Source organism: Sinohyriopsis cumingii, chromosome 11 (genome assembly GCF_028554795.1).
Source record: "Sinohyriopsis cumingii isolate HCF-2022 chromosome 11, ASM2855479v2, whole genome shotgun sequence".
NCBI classification, from domain to species: Eukaryota; Metazoa; Mollusca; class Bivalvia; order Unionida; family Unionidae; genus Sinohyriopsis; species Sinohyriopsis cumingii.
This window is the reverse complement of record NC_142971.1, coordinates 111122807-111142603: the sequence shown is the minus strand read 5'-3', so window position 1 is coordinate 111142603 and position 19797 is coordinate 111122807. Positions and strand designations below refer to the sequence as shown.

The 19797-nt window shown below is 32.2% G+C and overlaps 1 protein-coding gene and 1 long non-coding RNA gene across 2 annotated transcripts in view; both read right to left on the bottom strand.

The window, feature by feature from the left end:
* Window positions 1-1508: 1508 nt before the first annotated feature.
* Window positions 1509-11073, bottom strand: LOC149789296 (uncharacterized). The gene is made up of 2 exons (XR_016424344.1): window positions 6087-11073; window positions 1509-5947 (listed from the first exon to the last, which is right to left on the bottom strand). It is a non-coding gene; the product is annotated as an uncharacterized LOC149789296 (long non-coding RNA).
* Window positions 11074-12108: 1035 nt separating this feature from the next.
* Window positions 12109-19797, bottom strand: part of LOC149789295 (uncharacterized) — a 56321-nt gene continuing 48632 nt past the window's right edge. Inside the window, exon 10 of the mRNA XM_089975501.1 lies at window positions 12109-19306. Within this exon, the coding sequence (XP_089831627.1) occupies window positions 19082-19306 (225 nt within the window). The 3' untranslated portion in view covers window positions 12109-19081. The remainder of the gene's footprint in view (window positions 19307-19797) is intronic.

The following is a 19797-nucleotide window of genomic DNA, read 5'->3' as shown; positions in this document are numbered from 1 at the left end:
TGGCCAAACGTCATCAAATCGTTTAAATCCGACTCTGTATATTTTCATCAAATACGGTATTACCTTGTGTTAGCAGATTAGAGCTTTTTATCAATAGATGGAATAGGGTTAACAATTGAAGATGTAATAAACTGAAATAAAGATGTGACTCAAGTGGGGAAAAATAGGTCACAATGACATAGGATTGGTATGACCAGTTCCTCTTGTGGAGATGCATACAAACATAAATTTTCATCAGTGTCAGTAAGGTATGGGCAAATATACTGTAGGTGTAACAAATGCATAACTGAAATAAAACAAGTCACTCAAGTGAAGTTAAGACAGTGACTTACTTTTGGTATGGCCGAGTTATTCTTCCTGTGATATATCCACATGCCAATCTATATGGTTCAAAGTTAAATGGGGTCCAAATTATTGTAGGTGTAACTCTCCATCAGAGGTCTACATATACCAGACTTTTATGTCTACGTGAAATCTAAAAATGTACACGTCATTTAAGCATCAAAATTAGATCACATTAATCTACTTTCAAAATGGATGTTACTCTCCTTCAGATACAACACCAGACCAATTTTCATAAATGCAGGTCAGATAAGGTTAAGGATATTAAGGACATGAGTAGTCACTAAAGTATGAATCTTATGTCACAGTGACCTGGTTTTAGTATGATCTGGTGAAACACCTTGAAATGCATCCACATACCAATTATTCACGAGTGTAGATGGAACAGAGTCTATGATATTAAGAGCACAAGAAACAAACAGTTAAAAATACTAAAGTGAAAATCACAGTGACTTCATTTAGTATATTTGGTTTAAATACTTTAAGATGCATTCACATGCTAATTTTCATAAGTATATGCGAAACAAGGTTGAAAATACTAAGGTTATAAATAACACATGGCTTAAAATACACGAGTCACTTAAGTGTGAAATTGGGGGTAACATTGGTCTAGTTTCTGTATGGTTGAATCACAAACACTGAGCACATATTCCAATTTTTCAATGCATGTGAAGCACGGTTCATTATAGTAAAGATATAATGAATCAACAGATCTAAATACAAAAATTCATTAATGCACTAAAGTGGGGCACAGTGACCTACATTTTATATGGCAGAGCTTATTAATCTTGTTAAGATGCATTCACATACCAATGTTCATGTGTACATGGAATACGGTCTAAGATAATGAGGGTGTAATGAACGGATAACTGAAAATGTATTGTTGTTGTTGTTGTTGTAGGGTTTAATGCCATTTTTCAGCACACGATAGGCTATACATGGTGGCCAGTATAAATGGTGGAGGAAGAACCCGGAAAACCTCCGGAAAGAACCACCGACCCACGAGAAGCTACTGGCAAGCTTTCTCACATACCCACATTGGCCGAATCCTAGACTCGAACCCACGCAGACAGAGGTGAGATGGCAGTGATCCGTAACGGTGAGCACTTTAGACCACTCGGCCAACTGAAAATGTAAAAGACACCAAAGAAAATGAACTTGAGCAATCTACTTTAGGTATGTTTAATTTATCCTTGCTGAGATGTATCCATATAGCATTTTCCATTATCAATGCTACATTGGAGTCCAAGATATTTGCTAAGTAATTAATAATTATCGGAAAATAAAAATAAACAACTCAAGCATGATCATAGTGGCCTGGGTTTTGGTATGGATCAGGTACGGCATTATTCTTCCTGATATGCATTCACACACTAATTATCATGAGTGCATGTCAATAGGGTCTAAGATATTTAAGGCACAATGAACAAGTGACTGAAAATGTAAGTCAATGAAGTGTGAAAAACAGGTCACTGTAATCTGGTGTTATGGTTAAGTTACACTTTCTGATATGTATTCACATACTAATTTTAATTAGTGTAGGTGAAGTAATGTCCAAGATATTAAAGGCATAACAAAAATAAGAAACAAATTAACACACAACTCGTACAAATGAACACTCAAATAGCAAAATGCTATATCTCCTCCCAACTCTGTTGGCAAAAGGATACGAAAAAACACGTTTACTGTGTAAAAAAAAATCAAAGAATAACAAGGTCTGACCTTCAAACCAGTGGGAATTCAAACATTCACAAGTATCACACAAAAGCAGTGCTCGTCTTAAATTATTTAATAATCTGGATATTTTAACATTTTGCAATGTATACTGTTTTGATGCAATATTATGCTTGCATGCTCTTCAGACTTAAATTATATTTTCCAAGGTACAAGTTGCTGCTACAACTAAATCCAGATTTGCCACAGATACACCAGCAGATCAGGGTGTCCACTGTTTGTTCTACATTATAAATCAGTAATGTTGACAGAGACTTAATGGCATAATAATTGATGGCACTGTAGATCTTCATTGGCTTAAGTTGAGTAAGAGATATACATTGGTAAAAAAGTCTAGGTCCAACTTATAAACAAGCACATTTGGACAACTGTGTACTATCTGCAAAGGATGCGTATTTTGATGCCCACAGTATGAATCACCCATTTTAAGTGGTTTTCATATTACCGTCTTTGGTGAAAATATCTTATTTGTGACCATAGGCATTCATGTATATGACTATTCAATTACATCACTTGGCTGCTATTTAATATACTGTAATCTGCTATGGAAAACAACTGGGTCATATTCTCTCTTAACCAAAATGGAGGCCACAGGTTTTGTTCAACACTTTCCTTAGCTTAAATGCTTAGAATTATGACTATGAAGACTTCAACAAGTCAAATTTGTACTCCAGTATTGATGTAGGTGACAGTAATTTTGATATTTCATCAAATCTGGACCATTTAGTAATACGACAGAGGCAATGTATTTAAAGGCTGTGATGGGTCATCTATGTTTGGTCAAGCCACTTCATTGTCTTGACAGTGAATGAATTCTCTCAAGATTTTAAAGCACAAAAAACTGGTGAAAAATAAGTATACAGCTATAAAGATCAGATTTTAATCCTAATCTTGTCTACAGATAACAGATATGCATAAAAATGGCAATGGTTAAAATTCATGTGAAAACTTAATACATACTACATTGCTCTAAATGTTACAGGCAGGCCTATTCACAAAGAATCATTGATGTAACTGATGTTTTACCTATATCGCACATCATTCGGTGGTATTGGCACATATACATTGACAGCCTCCATCGTAACAGATACTATGAGGTAAATGAGCTAAATAACAATATAACCTCTAGACACATGAAATAATCAACAATTACATGGCACACTCTCTTTGGTTTTTAGTAATATCAAGTTGCCATTGCAAATATTAATCACAATATAAATAAATTAAGACTAAAGCAATCTTGACCTACTAAATGTTGGTCCCTGTGACAGGGCATAAAATACAAAAAATTAATTCTTTTTCATTATATAAAAGTAAAGGTACTATACTGATTTGATGCAAGACCAATTTATTCTCCTTTTGAAATCATTGTTTATAAAATGTTTTAGAACCTATTAGAGTACCATTGTCCACCCCAAGAAGTCATGTTGTACTAAGTGTAAGTCACAGACTTTGAGTAACCTTGGAGTGACATCCAGTGAGACCTTTATTACAAGTATTGTTCATGCATGAATGAGCAATTACCCTGATCAGCCACTACAGTGAGATTTCACATGAAATGCATAGCGACAAAAAGTGACCTTTATTAAAAGCATTATTCATGCATGAGTAAGTACCCTGATTAGCTACTACAACTGAAATTTCACATGTGATGAATGCAGTGACAGCCAGTGTCACCATTATTACAAGCATGGTTCATGCACAAGCAATTACTCTGATTAGCTACTACAATGGAGATTTCACATGGGAAAAAATGCAGTGACAGCCAGTGTCACCATTATTACAAGCATGGTTCATGCATGAGTAATTACTCTGATTAGGCACTAGAATGAAGATTTCAAATGAAATGAATGCAGTGACAGCCAGTGTCACCATTATTACAAGCATGGTTCGTGCATGAGTAATTACCCTAATTAGCCACTACAACTGACATTCCACATGAAATGTATGCAGTTCAACTACTCATTCTCAAGTACAATACATAATTAAGCTGTTCAGATGAATATATCACACAATATATAGTAATTAAGTTTCATCCTAACATTCTGTTAATTACACTATGTGTTTTATTCCATTACTCATGTATTTTCATTCATTATACCCTGGATTTCATTTATTACACTGTGTATTTTTTGAGGAATTACAACATGCATTTTAATTCATTACATGATGTATTTTAACCTATTATCCCATGTATTTACTTCAATGACTTAATGTATTTACATCAATTATACCATGTATTGTGGTCAATTACCCAATGTATTTCAATTCATTAGACCATGTATTTAAATTTATTACACCATGTATTTTAATTCATTACCATATGTATTTTAATTCATTTGACAATGTATTTAAATTTGTTACACCATGTATTTAAATCCATTACACCATGTATTTTAATTCATTACACGATGTATTTTAATCAATTACATCATGTATTTTAATTCATTACACGATCTATTTTAATCAATTACACCATGTATTTTAATTCATTACCACATGTATTTAAATCCATTACACCATGTATTTTAATTCATTACCACATGTATTTAAATTCAATGCACCATGTATATTACACTATGTATTTTAATTCATTAGACCATGTATTTAAATTTATTACACCATGTATTTTAATTCATTACCATATGAATTTAAATTCAATGCACCATGTATATTACACTATGTATTTCAATTCATTAGACCATGTATTTAAATTTATTACACCATGTATTTTAATTCATTACCACATGAATTTAAATTCAATGCACCATGTATATTACACTATGTATTTTAATTCATTAGACCATGTATTTAAATTTGTTACACCGTGTATTTAAATCCATTACACCATGTATTTTAATTCATTACACGATGTATTTTAATCAATTACACCATGTATTTTAATTCATTACATGAATTTAAATTCAATGCACCATGTATATTACACTATGTATTTCAATATATTAGACCATGTATTTAAATTTGTTACACCATGTATTTTAATTCAATGCACCATGTATATTACACCATGTATCTTAATTTATTACATTATGTATATTAATCCATTACACCATGTATTTTAATTTACTACACCAAGTATTTTAACTCATTACCACATGTATTTAAATCCATTACACCATGTATTTTGGTCAATTACTCCGTGAATTTTAATTCATTACACTGTGTAGTTCAGTCCAATACACACTGTATGCTCCAATGCAGTCAAAATAAAGGCCAAATCCAAAATGCTCCACCCCCTACAACTCTCAAACTACATTCATGTGGCACAAAATATCTAATATATTGATGAACATAGGCATACAAACAGATATGTTGATTTTTTTTAAAGTTGAATAAATTAAACTGTATAACAGTGGTATTAAAGATTTCAATTAAATTGTCCAAAAGTGCAAAAAACTAATTGGGAATGGTAAAAAAATTGAATCAGGTGATCCATATATGTATAAATACACTTTCATTTACAGAAAACTCACAACAATTTTGCAATGTCTTTTTCACAAGGAATCTAAATAGCTAGCAATGTTTTCACTGAATAAAGTATCTTCCAAAAAGTGAACAAAACTTTAAGAAAATATACAAAACCAATTCCTTTGCATGAAAATCCAACTGTCACCTATACTGAATACCATGATTTTTTTGCCTGTGATATTTAGAGTTCCATGAAAAAACAATGAAAAATTAACAGAAACTAAAATCAGAGAAAAGTAGCATGAAATTAAACTGCAAAGACATCCAATGACCAGAAGTTTAAATTTTTGTACAGCAAAATACAAAAATATAATATGACCATGCTCATTAGGGACCTTATCATTAAGGGACCATATCATTAAGGGACCATATCATTAGGGACCTTATCATTAGGGACCTTATCATTATGGGACCTTATCATTAGGGACCTTATCATTAAGGGACCATGCTCATTAGGGACCTTATCATTAGGGACCTTATCATCAGGGACCTTATCATTAAGGGACCATATCATTAGGGACCTTATCATTAAGGGACCATATCATTAGGGACCTTATCATTAAGCAACCATATCATTAGGGACCTTATCATTAAGGGACCTAATCATTAAGGGACCATATCATTAAGGGACCATATCATTAGGGACCTTATCATTAAGGGACCTTATCATTAACCTCTGTTTAAAATTCTACAGCTATTTTAACACAATTACTGTCAGCTGTGATAACAGAACCATATCTCATTAGAGCTGATTGCCATTTACAGTCTGTATTACAATTAAGCAAAGATTGGATATATTCTGCAGGAATATAACATTGTCATGTAGATCAAAGCTAGTTTCAAATTAAGACTTTCAATTTTCATGACACAATATAAATTATAATCGTAGAAGTAACTTGTATTATGTAATAATTATCTTTATAATTAGCCATTCAAGAACCTGATATGCATATAGTTTTTCAATTTGTGCATTTGAAGACTTTAACATGAACAGATCAATCACATTTGATTTCAGATAAATACTTCTCATCTTTACATTTCCTTGTAACATTTTGTGACGGTGACCATCCTCTTGCAAGGCTACCCATTGTGCAGGAATGGAGTCTATGATTTAATTTGAATTACTTTCACTTTTTGTTCTAAACTGAGAATGTCTGACATTTTGCACATCGTATTCCTTTACTGGAAATTTGTAGTTATTACATGAAATGCTCATTGTTTATAAAGAAAGTGAGTCTGTCACTTGATCAATTTGTTTAGTCTGGTACTCTTTCTTTCATAATGTATGATACAGAAGCCATAATGCCTATCATGCCATTTTGAAACATTTTGCACTAATATCCTGGCTGAGTTAGAGGGATGGATATCCTAGACAGATCATGCCATGGGATTATGGCTATACAAATCTGGTGTCTGCTGATGGGTGGGTGGCAAATATAAGAGGGAGACCATAATAATCACATTTTGAAAAATCTGTAAAACTCGCAAGCAACTGTGTAAGAAAAAAGTCTAGGCCAAGATTACATAAAAATATATTAAGAAAAGCTGAAAAACTAAGAACATGAAAATCTGAGCTAATCAAAACATGCTTATAACATACATACTAAATTTCACTTGTCTTCATCAGGTGAATTCTGGTTAATCATACTTACAAGGTTTCATGCAAAAGAGTCTAAGTACAAAAAGGTAGGAAATGTGTAAACAAATTGAACAATTGCTATCATGGCAAGAAAATCTAATCTACAAATGAATGCAAATGTGCCGACAAAATTTAATTTGTCTAAAGTAACTGGCTTTTGCTTAATCATGCTAACAAAGCTTTTGTCAAAAAAGCCCATGTCTAAAAAGTTTCAAAATGTATAACAAAAACTGAAAAACAGATGTAATGGTCTGAAATTTAATCAGATCATCTACATGTATAAATAAAAATATGCCAGCAAAATTTCGCTTGTTTTTTGCACGATCTTCCTAACAAGCTTGTCAGGTCAGATGGATTGACCTATGGACAAATATGCATGACCAAATCAAGCTGCCTCTGTTTCAAGCATAATAAAATTACATATTTTTTTATTTAAGTAGCATGCTTACGATAGTAAATGAGTACAATAAAACCTATCTGACAGCAAATTGATGGCAAAGGTTAAGTGGATGAGCCTAAATCTGCGTCTTGGTGTGCGAAGAGATTTTATGTCCTTCAACTGATGCACAAGATGTATGATAACAAAGTGAACGTTCATGATACTTATCTCCCTTGGAGTCCGGACCACAGTATAAGCAAGAGCACGAGTTACCCAGGGATGTCTGAAAATTTAAGGGGATGATGCCCCAGCTGGTTACTGACAGTGCAAAGATAGGGGGCAAGCTGTTAAATGATTTAATACTTGTTATATATTCATATTGGGAATAACTGTTAATAAAATGCTTTTTCTAATGAACTTGTTTCCTTTTCTATATAAATTATCTTTATTTTCAAGATAACCAACCTCTGCACATGAATGTGGATATATTCTATTGTTGTTGTTGATTCACAAGAAAACTGGATTTCATTTATTCAAAAACTAACTTTGAAACAATATCCTTCACCACTGAAGCTCAACTTTTTACAAAATATTGTTGTATTAGCAAAATATTGCTGTCATGATCAAAACAGTGAAATTTCTGCTCATCCTTCAGAAACCTCTAAATGCCAATCTGGGAATTTTAAGTTCAATGCAAACTCTGGAACTGGCTTCTGCATAATGAACAACATCTGTGAAACAAAGATTTTCTTGCAGTGAGTACACCTTTCACTTGCTTCTCTTGCTATCCTGATTACAAAGGCAAATTAGTAGGATAAACCCTTGATTAATCTTAGATATGTAAATTATGTTGTCTAATTAATATTTATAACATTGTTCAACTGATTAATTGCAATGAGTTGACCTGACACTGTCATGATGACTAGATCTTAAACAGGTAATATTTGCATGCTTTTTAACTTCCTTTTTTGTTTTAACTGTTCCATTCACATTATTTGCGTTGATAAAAAATACATAATAACATGACAATACAAAGCAGGTCATCTTTTAATTGCTTGTAATAATACGACAGATACTTCTGGAAATCGGAGATCAAAACAAGGCACTTAGTTCTGAGAAATAGCTGAAGCCATAGATGTAATGGCATATTGCTAGATTTCACATCTCAATACATGAGGGCATAGAGCATTTACAGTCATTACAATGAAATCGAATTAAGAGACAGAAATTTTTTTATCGGTCAAGACTTATTTAATTTGCATTTATTTGTCCAGCAGACATTAGTGACATTTTCAAGGATTGAAATATTGTCAAATATTGTTTTGTGTGTATTGAGAACTTTTTTTTATAGAAACCTTAATAAAAATATATGACATCTTATTAAAATGTGCAAATTTCATGATAATGAATCTGACTTATGGGCACTATCCACCATTTTTTATGATAAACCGAGTGATATATCAAGGTTTCATTTACCTGTTTTTATCACAATTTTCTTCATGTTCAGCAAAATACAAGTATCTTTCATACACTTTCTGGCTACTCTTTTCTGGTGCCAAAACTCTTCAATATGGCAGACATGTACAAAATACACCACTCCCTTGATAACTTGTGCCTGGGTAACTCACAACCCTATTATAATGCAGTAGCAGGCATAAATCTCATATTTTTTACAATAGAAATTACGAAAAGAATTGACATGTATTTGTTGAACATAAATAAAATCAAAATCAAAACTAGTAAATTAAATTTGGATATATGGTTCACCTTATCATCAGAAATAGCAGATAGTGTATGGAAATCTGAATCAACATCATGAAATTCGCAACTTTCAATAAGAAATCATATGTTTTGTTAAGTATGACCTTGACGGGGTGATTGTCCTTGAAGAGTCACAAGCAACTGTTGTCTAACTGTTATTTACTGTCATAATTTTTATCATAAAGTCTCTTCAGGAAAAAGTGGAACCTTTCATAAAACAAAACAAAATGTTTAAAAAAACTTAAGAGGGAATCAATAACCAAAAGTATATAGAAGGTTCAAGCCCTTACACTCATGCAATGAGAAACCATGGAACAACATGGCAGCTGTTCTAATCTTACAAATATCCTGAACATCGGAGAATGAGTTAAATGCCAACTGTTTGTGTTAATGGAGGAAACAATGGTTTGGAATAATTAAAGCCCATTAAAATAAAGTAATACATTTTTAAATGAAGCAACTGATATCATTTATGATGCCATTTGAAACAAATAATAATTTTGTCACTATTTGGAATCACTCTATATGAAACACTTCTGATATGATTTATATAATATTCAATATAATATTGTCGCACATCACATGTTTTTACAATATTTTATCAATAACTGACTTCCAGATTTTAAGAGACTATTATATTTGCATTGAAAATAACACTGAGAAAATTCATATGTCACCATTCTGTAAGTAAAACCACAGCAAGATTTAAGAGCACAAATGGAACGTAGGTAAACTTTTATATACATGGTTTACCCAGACATATCTTGGAATATTTTCAAAAGGGTGATAATTTTTCAACCATATGGCAGTCATTTACTTTAAAATAATTAGCTAATTTGGACAATTCTTTAAATTGTCCCTGAAATGATTAAACAATCATATAATCTTCACCAAAACTGTCATGTTATTTGTAAGCTATATTCCCTGCAGACCGTTTTGTGTGTATCATAAAATGATATAATTCACCATGTTTACTATGGGCCATGTTCAATGGAATAAAGTTTCAGTGTTCTAATATTTCATTATATGTCATTTGTGTCATCAACTTACAGTACTGAAATTAACTCATATTATTACACGCTGAATGTAACATGTTAACCTAGCAATTATGCATTAATACCTGAATCACAAGCTATCTCAATTGGTTGTTTAAGTAAGCAAAATAACATGCAAATCTGAATCGAAAACAATGTAAAATCTACATAGGCCTACATCTATAAAATCTATTTATATTAACCTTTTGAAAATTCCATCAAATTTGTTGATATTAAATACAACTTTTGAAATACACAAGGATGTAAATCAAAATCTATGAACACAAGCAGATTTATAAATAATAACAAAATGGAACACAAGAACATAAATACAGTATATGATCAATATATAAATCAACAATATGATACACATAATAAGACAACAATATGATACACATAATAAGACAACAACCAATCAACAATATGGTACACATAATAAGACAAAAACCAATCAACAATATGATAAACATAATAAGACAAAAACCAATCAACAATATGGTACACATAATAAGACAAAAACCAATCAACAATATGGTGCACATAAATAAGACAAAAACCAATCAACAATATGGTACACATAATAAGACAAAAACCAATCAACAATATGATACACATAATAAGACAAAAACCAATCAACAATATGGTATACATAATAAGACAAAAACCAATCAACAACATGGTACATATAATAAGACAAAAACCAATTAACAATATGCTACACATAATAAGACAAAAAACAATCAACAATATGGTACACATAATAAGACAAAAACCAATTAACAATATGATAAACATAATAAGACAAAAACCAATTAACAATATGCTACACATAATAAGACAAAAACCAATTAACAATATGATAAACATAATAAGACAAAAACCAATAAGACAATATGATACACATAATAAGACAAAAACCAATCAACTATATGATAAACATAATAAGACAAAAACCAATCAACAATATGATACACATAATAAGACAAAAACCAATTAACAATATGATAAACATAATAAGACAAAAACCAATAAGACAATATGATATACATAATAAGACAAAAACCAATCAACAATATGATAAATATAATAAGCCAAAAACCAATCAACAATATGATAAACATAATAAGACAAAAACCAATTAACATATGATACACATAATAAGACAAAAACCAATTAACAATATGATACACATAATAAGACAAAAACCAATCAACAATATGATAAACATAATAAGACAAAAACCAATCAACAATATGATACACATAATAAGACAAAAACCAATCAACAATATGATAAACATAATAAGACAAAAACCAATCAACAATATGATACACATAATAAGACAAAAACCAATAAGACAATATGATAAACATAATAAGACAAAAACCAATCAACAATATGGTACACATAATAAGACAAAAACCAATCAACAATATGGTACACATATTAAGACAAAAACCAATCAACAATATGGTACACATAATAAGACAAAAACCAATCAATAATATGATACACATAATAAGACAAAAACCAATCAACAATAAGATACACATAATAAGACAAAAACCAATTAACAATATGATACACATAATAAGACAAAAACCAATCAACAATATGATAAACATAAGACAAAAACCAATTAACAATATGATACACATAATAAGACAAAAACCAATTAACAATATGATACACATAATAAGACAAAAACCAATAAGACAATATGATACACATAATAAGACAAAAACCAATCAACAATATGATAAACATAATAAGACAAAAACCAATCAACAATATGATACACATAATAAGACAAAAACCAATTAACAATATGATACACATAATAAGACAAAAACCAATTAACAATATGATACACATAATAAGACAAAAACCAATAAGACAATATGATACACATAATAAGACAAAAACCAATCAACAATATGATAAACATAATAAGACAAAAACCAATTAACAATATGATACACATAATAAGACAAAAACCAATTAACAATATGATACACATAATAAGACAAAAACCAATAAGACAAAATGTTACACATAATAAGACAAAAACCAATAAGACAATGGTATATGAAAGAATGACCTCTATACTTCAACATGAAAATTACAATAGATACTCATTTACAATTTCCACTGCAAACATAGACCCTGATCGGCCATTTAATAATACATCAGCAGATTAGGTCCAATGTTGTTTGCTCTACTGATAGCTCTTAACAAATTCAGAGACCCCGACCTGCCAGTGCATTAGGCAGTGGCAGATCTGGATATGTAAAGTCTGTAACTGGAATTGATGTGTTAAGTGAGTATAAATGGTAAATGAAGGAGCATCCATTCTTGCATAATAACTTATGAAATAATACAACATGAAAACTGAAGAAAGGGAATACAATTAGCAAATTAATTTCCTTTTGATTTAAATGCAAGTCCCAAACCTAGGATCAACTTTTCCAAAAAAGGTGTCATAACTACAACATTTGGGTCACATTAATATGTGAAGAACATTATTTGGGTCACATTGATATGTGAAAAATATCATCTGGGTCACACTGATATGTGAAGAACATAAGTTGGGTCACACTGATATGAGAAGAACATCATCCGGGTCACACTGATATGTGAAGAACATCATCTGGGTCACAATGATATGTGAAGAACATCATCTGGGTCACACTGATATGGGAAGAACATCATCTGGGTCACACTGATATGTCACATTAATATGTGAAGAACAGTGTGTAGTTTTATTGCAAACTACTGAAACCAAAACATAATCAGAATGGCTGGATATGAGAAAATAACAAAATGACTTACCACTAACGTTACAATTTTTATGACTCCCATGTTTTATTCATGATGTAATTGTTTTGTGTGTGTGTGTGTGTACGTTTCTTTTCATGGCTTATCTGCACAACTCATGCAACCCCATCTCTACTCAGTCCATGAGTACAGAATCAAATGCAGCCACAGATAATGCAATCCAGCCTCTACCCAATCCATAAGTCCAGAAATCAAATGCAATCATGGATAATGGAACATGATCTCAACTCAATTCACAAGTCCAGAAATCAAATTCAGACACAGCTAATGCAACCCAATTTCTACTCAATCCATGAGTCCAGAAATCAAACACAGCCATGGATAATAGAACAATCACTACTGTACACAGCCATGGATAATAGGACAATCACTACTGTACACAGCCATGGATAATAGGACAATCACTACTGTACACAGCCATGGATAATAGGACAATCACTACTGTACACAGCCATGGATAATTGGACCATCATTACTGTACACAGCCATGGATAAAAGAATAATCACGACTGTACACAGCCATGGATAATAGGACAATCACTACTGTACACAGCCATGGATAATAGGACAATCACTACTGTACACAGCCATGGATAATAGGACAATCACTACTGTACACGGCCATGGATAATAGGACCATCACTACTGCATACAGCCATGGATAATAGGACAATCTCTACTGTACACAACCATGGATAATAGGACAATCACTACTGTACACAGCCATGGATAATAGGACAATCACTACTGTACACAGCCATGGATAATAGGACCATCATTACTGTACACAGCCATGGATTAAAGAATAATCACTACTGTACACAGCCATGGATAATAGGACAATCACTTCTGTACACAGCCATGGATAATAGGACAATCACTACTGTACTCCTCAAGATTATGAAAAGCACATGCTGTATATACTCACTTAAAAGTCCAATTGAAAACTGCACAGACCCAGATCTGCTGTCTCACAGTGAGCTGGCAGAGCTGGTTAAATACAGTTTATTAGTAGTAATCAGTAGAACAAAACAACACAGACCCAGATCTGCTGTCTCATAGTGAGCTGGCAGAGCTGGTTAAATACAGTTTATTAGGAGTAATCAGTAGAACAAAACAACACAGACCCAGATCTGCTGTCACATAGTGTGCTGGCAGAGCTGGTTAAATAGAGCATGTTATGAGTATTCAGTAGAACAAACAACACAGACCCAGATCTGCTGGTATATTTGATGCCAGATCAGGGTCTATGTTGTTTGCAGGATGACTCAACTTATACGTGAATATATATGCTGCTACACTTTCATAATAAATGACTGATTGGATGAAGAAGATGCAAGTATCACAGCAAGTGCTAAAATCTTCATATACACATTTGAAATGAAGAAATGGTACTTTGGGCTGAGAATCACAGTATGCGGGTAAATGCACACTATTACAAGAAAACTGCCTATTTGTCCAACAAGTAATTTACCCCTCATGATTTACAGTAAACAGTCAAAAGTTTTTATTTTACCATGCATTTTATATTTATCATCAATGTTGAAGTTTGGAAACAAAAAAGAACCCCAAAATAATGTTATATGTAGATACATTATTAAACCATTGTTATTTTAACAACAAAAAATAAATTATACATAATATAAAAAAGATGAAATTTTTATTAAATTCATAATTAGCAGCAAATAAATTCCCAACATTTTTGTCTATCATTATCAATAACAAACAACAACAGATTCACTTAATGGTATTTATTAATGCCAGCCAATATTGCATCCATTCACAACCAAACATGTACACCATTGTGGTCTTATGTCTTATGTAGAACTAAATAAGAAATACAAAAACCACTGTACTTCTGTTTGTCCATCAATAGTAAATAGTACAAGTACCGTGCCAAATAAATACCATAATTAGTTACTCCTAATAGTAAAAGTATCCATACCACTGCAAAGTAGTCTCCTTCAACAGACACCACATGTGGTTCTTGATAGCACTACCATGTGGGGCTTTATTAAAGCAGTCTTCATGATAATGCCAAATAGAAACTTTCCCAACATTTGGAAAATACATTTCATTGACTGATGATATAAGGTATCTAATGTCCATGTGATGATATGCTGACATAATATTTCAAACATATTGATAATTTCATTGGTTGATTTAGACACATCCTTCATCAGTAGTGGTGATAAGTTCTATCCTTTATAGTTTCAATGATTGTAGAAATTATGTGTGCAAAAATTCTGAGATAGACATGCCTCTGTCATTTTACAAAAGGGAAGCATCTTCTGTTTGTGAGTTATCAATGAATCATTTTACTAGACCCTCATGTGGCAGAGCTCTCATGGAGTCACGTGTCAGTCTTGTTTAATAAGACCAACTGGAAAGAACAGAGACTTAAATCTGCTTTCACACAGTATGATGGGTGATAAGATAATCTGTATACACTCTTCTCATACATTTAGAATATTCTGCATTGTAAGTAAAGAAATATAGGTAAATAATATACAAGTTTTATTATATGCCCCATACTAAATCTCTTGATATTTAAGACAGGGCAGCACCCCACTCCCAAAGATGGCATGGTGCACCTCCAAGAGAAGCAGGGCATCATCTTGGGAGTGAAGGGAGCGGCATGCACCTAAAACAGACAAGGGGCAACACTACATGTTAACAAAAAACTTAAAAATACTGTGCAATAAACATGCATAGACCATCATTTATGTGAACATGGAGTACAGCAGATGAAGATGTTACAAAAGGTTGAGAATATATCAATTCTAAAACCATGCATGTACTTGTAATACACCTGCTTAACCAGTCCAATGCTCTTCATGAATTCTAAAACGATACATGTACTTGTAATACACTGGCATATCCAGTCCAACACTGTTCATCAATTCTAAAACTATATATGTACTTGTAATACACCAGCATATCCAGTCCATTGCTGTTCATGAATTCTAAACCATGCATGTACTTGTAATACACCGGCATATCCAGTCCAATGCTGTTCATGAATTCTAAACCATGCATGTACTTGTAATACACCAGCATATCCAGTCCAATGCTGTTCATGAATTCTAAAACCATGCATGTACTTGTAATACACCGGCATATCCAGTCCAATGCTGTTCATGAATTCTAAAACCATGCATGTACTTGTCATACACCGGCATATCCAGTCCAATGCTATTCAAAATGCTTAACATTTTAAATCCAGAGAAGAAGGTGTATTATGCAATGACAGATTGGCCATGTGTAATTGATATATGACTTTCTATTTTTACTTGATGATTTAGCACTGCGAGTAATAACACACCAAACAGATATTATTACAAATGAAGAAAACCAACAATGCTATTTTAAAATTTTCAAAGACGAAAAAGCAAACAACAAATAAAAATTTGGAGGAAATTAGAGAATCATTACAACTTAGGTAAGCCAAGAAAATTTTGACAAATCATGCTCTGGTTCACTTAATGAATGTTGTTGTTGTTGTTATTCAGAGTTTGCAAGTAGTCATTTCACCTAACCATTAAGTGTCACTGAAGGAAATATCTGTTCAATACAACTGTTTAATATATATATATATATATATATATATATATATATATATACACACACACACACACACACACATATGCACACATGTAGATATATAACTTCAAAACCCAATCATGACATACTTGAGTAAGTGCAAATGGTCACTAAATCCAAACACACTGCAATCAATGACACTATCACTTTATCAAAATATATATAGAGAGATTTACTGCTCATTTCAGGATATTCTGTGTATACTATTTTATTCAGTATAACATTATAAAACAAAGGTGGAAATCAAAAATCTCTGTTCAATAAAACCAAGCTGCATAAACATAATTTGCATACATCCAATTAACAATGTATGTCCTTAGGAACTATTCCAGTAAATCAAACATGGGACCAGGGAAAGACAATCAAAATTTATGTAGTCACTAATTGATGCAATTGAAAATGTGTTGCCAGGTAATGAGTAATTTCTTTTACTGTAAATATTAATGAAATAGCTGCAATATAAATGATTTGATTTCTTACAAGTTAGTGATTAAAAAAAGATGGATTACATATACTAGAATCAAAACTGAAAACCTAGTACATGCACATGTATTTCATAAATGCTCTAACACTAACAGTAAGCATCATAAAGCAAACAACATGTACCAACAATGGATAACTAAAAAATTATAAGATATTCTGAACTTAAGAAAACTAAATATTGATAAAATTACAGTGCTTGGTATTTTATTTCTTAGTCAGTACAAATCTGTTGGATCAAACTGGTTATTTCTTTCTCTCTTTTCTAAACGACTATGCATCAGAACTGTTCTCATGATTAAGTCAGTCATCATATATCCATGGTATAAAGTTATCATATATCCATGGTATAAAGTCAGTCATCATATATACATTGTATAAAGTCAGTCATCATATATACCTTGTATAAAGTTGGTCATCATATATACACTGTAGAAAGTCAGTCATCATACATGCATGGTATAAAGTCAGTCATCATATATCCATGGTATAAAGTCAGTCATCATATATCCATGGTATAAAGTCAGTCATCATATATACATTGTATAAAGCTGCTGAAATAGACAATGCTTTTTCCTCCATACAGGACCAGCAGTTGCACTTTGAAAATTCAACTCAGGAAAAAGGAGTGTGCTGTTCTTTTTGCCATTTATACATTTGTAACTGTACTGAATTGGAGAGAAGAAAGAAAATAAATGCAGTTACTGGCTGCCAATTTGGCACTGGTAAAATTCCAGTCATTCTGACCTAAAACTACCAAGCCAAGAAAATGGATAAATCATTTTAAAAAGAAAAGAAAAAAAATTTCTATGAAGCAAACGGGGATAGAATAGAGAAAACAATTGTATAATGATATACATGGAGATATAGAATCAGCTGAAGTGACTCACTCAACTATTTCAGCGCCCTCTATCCATCATTGGTAAACTTTAGTATCCCATAGCAGTTATTTTCTTTCCCTACTAAATGCTTTCCAACCACTTTAACCCCCTACCCACCCAAGAAACTCAACGAATTTGCATGATTTTGAAGACCGACCTGTGGAAACATTCTGAAGATGGTATTTCCGTCATGTGAAAAATAACTTTCACCCATGGGACTAAAGAGTAATGACTTTCATCAAAACTCAAAATAATCCCGATTTTAATTTTACAATTTCCTTTCCCGAGGACAATGTACATTTAAATTTTTAGTCTGAACTATAAGGGCAAAACAATGATCAATCCAACCAACTTGTTTTACACTTACAAGAAAATCTGGGAAGTTTTTTGCTGTGGGTGTAGAGCATATTATCATATTCATAATTGTAATGATTTTGTGATCTGTTTGTATGTACATGTCATTTTTTCATATTCATAACGAAAATGATTTTGTGCTATGGTTGTACAGGACATTTTTTCACATATTAAGTGAAAGAATGGATAATAAAATTTCTAAATAAATTTAATTTTATTACCTGTCATGCCACCAAAATTATGTTCATAACAAAATCATTCTCTTTGATAAGATCACAATGTAGGAAGAGTGATTTAAATTTACACACAGATGGTTTGTCGGGATCACATTTTTTAAGTATCTGCCTACAAACTCTGATAACTCATTCTTAAAAATCATGCCAAATTCAGAACAGCACTTGTAGAAGGGTACTCAAATTTCTTAGTGCCTATCCTGGATCCCATGGCAGTTTTTACTGGAAAAGACTCTCACAGTCAAAGATAGACCAACATAACCATGCAAAATAAAGGTAGGCTATTTACAAAGTATAAAACATGCACAAGATTATCATGTATGTCCTGTGCATTCGGAAATGACTTGGCTGTGCTTGAGATATTCCCCACCATTGTGCCACTCTGTGGCCAGCAAGCCCTGGATGATTTTCTTGCATCGGTTTGGAAAAAGTGGATGGAGATCTTTGGTCTTGTCCTTCCCAAGTCTGTAGGCAGCAGAAACGGGGGGAATTTTCTCCTTTTCAGCAAGTCTCAAAATCCTCAAGGTGGTCTGGTAGATCTAAAGTATAAACACAGACATGTAAAACAGTACTTTAAATAAAAAATACTATCAGACTTTAAATGACAAGACATGTGCTCTGTTGGTCTTTAAACATATTAATTTTTCTTATTTAGTCCAAATGTTAGTCTTCATATTAAACTTGTCAATGTGCCTCTAAGGGGGGTGGAGTCTTCATCATTAAACTTGTCAATGTGCCTCTAAGGGGTGTGGAGTCTTCATCATTAAACTTGTCAATGTGCCTCTAAGGGGGGTGGAGTCTTCATCATTAAACTTGTCAATGTGCCTCTAAGGGGGGTGGGGTCTTCATCATTAAACGCAGACAAGATGACACAAAAATGCGCAACCCATAAAATAAAAGTGAACTCAGTATGTTGTTGCAAAATGTTGTGCATAATGCATTTTCATGGGTATCAAATTTAGTCTTGAAAAATAAGGACAATGTACTTAAACTGTTGATGCTGTGAATTCATGTTTGTATAAGTAGTTCC